The 6,986-nt window shown below is 38.3% G+C and overlaps 1 protein-coding gene across 1 annotated transcript; it reads left to right on the top strand.

Annotated features, from left to right (window-relative positions):
* Window positions 1-694: 694 nt before the first annotated feature.
* Window positions 695-4,093, top strand: LOC124289040 (C-type lectin domain family 4 member M-like). The gene is made up of 3 exons (XM_046725633.1): window positions 695-778; window positions 1,110-1,280; window positions 3,625-4,093. Exons 1-3 carry the CDS (start codon window positions 700-702, stop codon window positions 3,870-3,872), a joined length of 498 nt encoding a protein of 165 aa, XP_046581589.1. The 5' UTR covers window positions 695-699; the 3' UTR covers window positions 3,873-4,093.
* Window positions 4,094-6,986: the final 2,893 nt, after the last annotated feature.

Here is a 6,986-nt window from a genome sequence, read left to right as displayed (position 1 = left end):
TATTCAAGTGTTATTCATCAGACAAATAGAAATACCCTTTCTCCTCCATTAGCAACACATTATTTGATATTTGCAAATATACTTCGGATTCAATATCCACTGTTTGAAAACCTTTCAATATGGACTTATAATAACTCTTTTAAGAAAGCCTCTGACAACAATGGTTTAATGGAAAAGCCCAAAACTATTGTCAAATTGTGTCTCCATAATGGACACATATGTGATTTGGAGTTGGGAGAATTTTTATCGCCAGAATAATGACGGTCTGTTGATGTTGTGTCTGATTTACAAATTTCAAAACTGTCTGGTATGTATTAAGCACTTGATACCAAAAGGAGGTTGTTAAATAATCAATTCATACTGTTGCTATCAGCAGCCATGTCAGTAGGCATTATCTACCGTTTGCTCAACGGGACATTCAACAGACAGCTGTGCAGCTTTTTTTAGATATATGGCAATACGGCACAGATGGAGTTCACAAAGTTTCCTCTGATAGCGTGCATGTTCATTATCCAGTGGGATTTCGTTTATTTGGTGAACTGTAAGGTCTCAAAGTTTCGACAGGACTCGATTAAACACAACGTCACAGCCTCGTACAAAACACTCTCCTCTTCGAGCCTCATTCAGTGTGCTAAAACATGTGCTGGGGAGTCTGAGTGTCGTTCCGTTTCATTTAGTGAGTCGGCTGAACTTTGTCACATGATGTCTGACACCGTCGGTCCAGAAGTCGAGGCCGAGTCTCTCGATGATGAGGGGATGCAATCATATACAATGATCGGTGAGTATATGCTCATATATGTTTTGCCCACCGATCTATTGTTTTCCTTTTAAAGTTGCGGATTGTAATACCGCTAGTTTCTCTTCCACCCCTGATGGATTCTGCTTTGGCAGATTATCGAAACTGAATATTTTCTGGTTGTAAGATTCTATGATTATGAAGTTTTCTATATCAAACAATGAAATGTCTGGTCCAGACACGAGACACAAACCGTAATGTCATGAACTATTCACTCACTCATTGTAAATCGATGATATCAGCAAAGTGAAAACAACTAAGATTCTCCTGAAATTTCATTTTTAGTCTATTTTCGTGTGTTATTCTATTCAAGTGAGGTGCCCACCTGACTACATTTTCATCGATGGAACCTGTCTGAAATTGTCCAACGAAACTAGTAATTACACCGAAGCCTCAGACGCATGTCTCAGTGATGGAGCAGTGCTGGCTCAGATGACGCCTATCACAGTATTTCACGAAATAGTCAGGCGCATGTTCAATAATGGTAAGTATAGGAATATTTGTCACCTATTAATAATTATAGTATCAGCGTAATCACGGGATATTTGAAAAACAAAGTATAAACATAGTTTTAGAACGCATATTCATGATTCATGATTTCAAAATCAAGGTCCTCGTCACTGTAGGATTGTTGTGGGATCTATCATAAAGGATGTTAATGTTAGGAAGTCATAAAATGTATCATGATCGTGACTAATTCTAAAACAGTTTTGCCTGAATAACATTTGGCCAGACTGACGGAACTATAACTGAATAAATATTTTAAGGCCCATATATTTTCATCATAACTGACACATACCGGGAATATCGACACTAGTCTACTAATCATCTTAAAAAATGAGGCAAGCTTGCAAATTCAGGCACGACCGTAATTACGAAATATTTCCAAAACGATACACCGGGGATCCATGAACCATTTTCATGAATATAATTAGGCTGTAAATTAGTGGAGACATTCATCTTCGATGTAGCGACATATATATACATAACATATAGTGAGTGCTTTAAGTGAGTCTAAACTTTTGATGGGGTAGTATATTATGTTTGTCAGGGCGTTTTGAAAGATATGAGATAAACCTTGTCTTTTTCAGTTTTTGGAGGCTCAATCTGTAATAGTACGTTTATGTACCTTACCTAAAAGGTGGGTGGTGAAAGGTGGTTTAGCATCGCGTTTACCATTATATATATTACACCAATTTCCAAGCTACTGGGATTGTCCCCCAGAGAGGGTATGTAAGTCACATTTCATTTGAAGTATTTGTCATCCTCCGTGAAGTATTTGTCATCCTTCGTGTTTTTATCGCAGAGTATGTGTTCTTTTATGTTTCTTATCGGAGAACAATCGCCAGCGGCTGAAGGGATGGTGTAACTCGAACTAGTGCCCATGCAGGACGGAAAAGTATTGTAAGTCCCTATGGTCCCTAGTATGGTGATCTACCTTCAGTTGCTGGTGATCTATAGTCCGATTATATTATTGTGTTGTTTTGAAATGATTTAGCATTTTACACTGAACTCCAACTAGTTTTAATTACTTTCTGATAATCTGGCTGTTATCCATATCAGTGTTATCGATTTTTATAATCTGTTGAATTCAGGAAACGTCCCACATGGGCTCCGCATGTCAGTGATTTGTTATTTTATTTTGTCTCTTGTACTGCTTGGATTTCGCAAGATGTCGGTGATACAAACATGTTTGTATATATGTTTACTGAAAGAATTAACAACTGCTCTTTGCAAGAGTGGCATATTTCCCTAGATGTTCCTTCACTGTCTTTCTATAAGTCCAATAAATCTCTGTTGACCTGTGAAAAATATTTATCATTGAACATAAGTAATAAGTGCAAGCATCTGTTCACATTATTTAGATCAGGATGTAAAGCACTAGGTATCAAATATATTAGAAGAGGAACTGCCTCTTGCAATGATGATATTGTGTTATGTAAACACTGTAAAAGTATTGAGGATGAAATTCATATTGTTTATATTTGTAAACGCTATGAGGATACGCGTCGGCGTAACATTCCGAAAACGGTCCATGGATATTATTATTCACTCCGCAGCATATGTACATCATCCGACATTAACATCATAAATAGTTTTGTCAAGTTCTTAGAACATGTTTATTCTGCTCCTGTTAGCGTTGTTGTATGAAGATGGTAACCAAAATCACTATTGTACCACCTTGTACGATGGGTCGTGTGGCCTTTATACAAAATAAACCCTTCTTCTTCTTCTAGTTGTTATACTGTCCTTCGCTTAAAAAATTTAAATATATTTACCCTCAGTACATGACTCTTTGTCGTCACATATGGCTGATATATTGTCAATGTGACGTTAACTTTTAACGCACTCACTCCAAGCTGCTGGTACTGGTACGAACCTATGCCGGTGTGATTGTGTTACCAATAATTCCAATAACAACAACTACGAAAGACTGCAACATCTTAATAATAAGTATATGAGTTTTCGGGTCTATTAACGTTCAGCGGTAACATATACCTTTGGTTGAATATAGAAAAGAAATGATAATAGTATTACGATTATGTTGCCATATGGAGAAAAATGGTTTCTTCAGATACAATAGGTAATAGTAGGGTAGCCCAGTGGTTAAAGCATTCGCTCGTCACGCCATAGACGTTCGATTCCCCACATGGGTACAATATGTGAAGTCAATTTCTGGTGTCCCCCCCCTTGATATTGCTGGAATACTGCGGTGTTAAACTTAACTCACTCACTTAGGTAATAGTTAGTTTTGGTAAGATTACATGACAAGCATGATATGATGTTTAGTAAATATGTGCCTGTTGGTGTGCATATCATTATTCCAGGCACCTCACCAGAAGGATTCTTCTGGGTTGGCTCTACTGACACTGAGGAGGAAGGCACCTGGAGATGGAATGATGGTACCCCGATAAGTCCGTGGCTAACGGGAGATCCCAATGACCTCGGTGGGGATGAGGACTGCCTCAGCCTCTACGTGTGGGCTGCAACTGGGGCCTTTTTCGTCGACTACGTTTGCAGAAACGACGGACGCTATCTCTGCCAAACACAGCCACTTGGTTCTAACGCTTGCTAAATCAGATGACGGCTGTATTCATGGACATGGATCCACTGACAGATATTTTAAGTTGAACAATAATGACTTCACTTGGTCTCAGTAATTGTGCAAGAAGTGGGAATCCTTCGTCTCATTCGATTTATTTCCGTAGCTACACTCACCTTGTCCTGATTGGTGTCAAGATGTTACAATTTGACAAATATACATTCTGACCACTGAGGTTTGCCAACAATTTCAGATCAAATGTTGTTGCACACATGCATGGCTCTCTCTTCTTGTGTAATGTATTTTGAGCTCACCTGAGTATAAGCAGTTAAAGCCACCAAAGTGTTTGTTTTACTTGGTTAATACCCAAACTTTGTCATGTCTCTATTTGCAAAGTGACTGGTGCCAACTGCATCCTTACATCTGAAAACGTTACCATATTCATAGTTAAGTGACATTTCTGCAGGTTGAGGTGAAATTTGTCTCTTTACGGTGTTGAATCTTTGGCCCCATCCCAGATGTTACCACGCCAATGTTTATATTCTGGAGTGTAGACCAGTAGTAGGATTTACAAAGTAACAAAATATATTGATTGATTTGAAGTACTCCAGGAAATATCATTTCGTGTTTTATTATATATTACACGTTGTCATCACCCAAGGCTGCAGCTGTTGTAATATTTTTCAACATTAAAGGAGGGTTGACTATTGGACACGTAGCATTATCTTTTTTCTCACAGAATGTGAGTGAATGAGTGACTGTAGTTTTACGCAACATTTAGCAATGTTCCAGCAATATCACGGAACACCAGAAATGGCTTACAGAATGTAAAGAGCCTTCAGTCTCTCATCTTCATGAACAAATCTAAATATATTGAGAGAAACAAATAAAGGATCACAGGAAAATTCAAGCATTCCTTTAATATTTTCCAGTTTTCATCACCAGCTTTGAATTCAAGGAATGTTTGAATTTTCCTGTGATTCTTTATTTGTTTCTATCAGTATATGACACAGATGACTGATTGACTGAGTTTGGTTTTACGCCGCTTTTAGCAATATTCCAGCAACATCACGGTGGGGGACACCAGAAATGGGCTTCACACATTGCACCCATGTGGGGATTCGAACCCGGGTCTTCGGCGTGACGAGCCAACGCTTTAACCACTAGGCTACCCCACCGCCCCGACACAGATGAGGTGGTTTCATGTCGAATGAAGCTTTGCTAAAATGAGGTATATGCTGGAGAACCCTTCGACATACACTGAGTGAGTGAGTGAGTATGGTTTTACGCTGCTTTTATCAATATTCTAGTAATATCAGGGAGGGGGACACCAGAAACTGGCTTCACACATTGTTCGCATGTGGGCAATGGAACCCGGGTCATCAACGTGACGAGCTGACGCTTTAACCATTAGACTACCCCACCTGCCCTATTTGACATACAAATAAAAAAGGAGTCATGCATGGGTAGTCACAAAGCTCCAATTTAGACTAATTTTAATCTCTAGTACTGGTTTTATGTAGTGTGGACATCTTTATTAACCTGCATATAATAGTGGCATAGTAATCGGGCAAGTAAAGACATAGAGCAGAGTGTTTCTCTGAGCAGACAACATAATACACCGAGTAGTTTGCTCGCAGTCTCAACAACAAACACGTCTCTTGTGTACCGTACCGTGATCCACTTCCAGTGGACTGATCCTGACCCGTGACATCATTGAATCACTCAGTAACTGTTTTCCAACTAGGACTTCAACATTGATCACCCCGAGTGAATAATATATGGCATCATTGACTCATTATTCGATGTCGGAGAAAGCGTTCATAAGCGAATGGTTTGTGTAAAACTAATTAAAATCAGGCAGATGTTGCACAAGCACTATCACAGGGTAACACAAATGACATAAATACTGTATGATCACACATCTCATGTGGATGCTACATATCTAGTACATGTATCTCACAATTAACGTAAATTCTGTATATCTCTAGTATTACGTAAGTCACGTAGATGATGTATGTTTAGTGAGTGAGTGAGTGAGTTAATCTTTAACGTCACATCGGCAATATTTCAGCCATATCGTGACGAGAACATATTTGACATTGAAATGGAATATATGTCTATTATAAAAACCTGTCGACGAAGGACAGTAAAACAACTAGAATATCGCAATTACAGCTAAAACTAGTGTGGAAAGTTAAAACTGATAGCACTATTTGGACAATACAATCTAAAACTAGGCTATAGATCCCCAACTACTGAAGGTAGATCACCATACTAGGGACCATGGGGACTTACAGTACCTTTGCTACCTGCTGTATGTTTAGCATCATACAACTCACGTGAATGTTGCATCTTCAGTATCTAACTTCTCACATAGATGCTGTACATTTATTATCACAAAAGTCATGTAGATGTTGTGTATTAAATTTCACACAACTCACGTAGATGCTGTATAGGTAAATGTATTTCTATTAGATTACATATTATTGTATTTGTATATTGAGGCGGGTTCTGATGTTCTATCACAATACAGGAATATCCATATCTAATATCTACATGTTTGTGAACAGCAAGACATTTACAAAGCTATGATGTGTGTTGGTTCCTACACAATATCTGAACAGGTCTCAGTCGTAGGAAATGATCGCATTCTGTCTCTCATCTATGATCGACCGCACATCATACAGGAATCATCTTACTCTTTTGACATGAAGTGTTTGTCTTCAATAACGTGACATTGTTGGTTTCGTTGCCCATGCGTGGGGACAACCTTGTGCGCCGTCAAACACTATCAACGAACATTCGTCTATTAACGAATATGAGATGTTGTGTTGGGCGCTCATGAATGTGTTTTTATGAAAAAAAGGACATACTATTATTGAAACACATTCTACATAGGATCAATGAGTACTGTAAGTCCCCATGGTCCCTAGTATGGTGATCTACCTTCCATTGTTGGCAATCTATAGCCGGTTTATATATTGTATTGTCATTTATAGGTTAAATATTTTTGATTTAATTACTAGTCTTAAATTTATTCCTGTGATAATCTAGTTGTTTTACTGTCCTTCGTCGACAGGTGTCTTGTAATGTGTTTATTGTTAATTTATAACTTTTTAAGTCACAATATGGCTGAAATGTTGC

Source organism: Haliotis rubra, unplaced genomic scaffold (genome assembly GCF_003918875.1).
Source record: "Haliotis rubra isolate DU_JTF1 unplaced genomic scaffold, ASM391887v1 Scf430, whole genome shotgun sequence".
In the NCBI taxonomy this organism is placed as follows: Eukaryota; Metazoa; Mollusca; class Gastropoda; order Lepetellida; family Haliotidae; genus Haliotis; species Haliotis rubra.
Note: the sequence above shows the minus strand (reverse complement) of the source record. Positions and strands in the feature narration are given on the sequence as shown.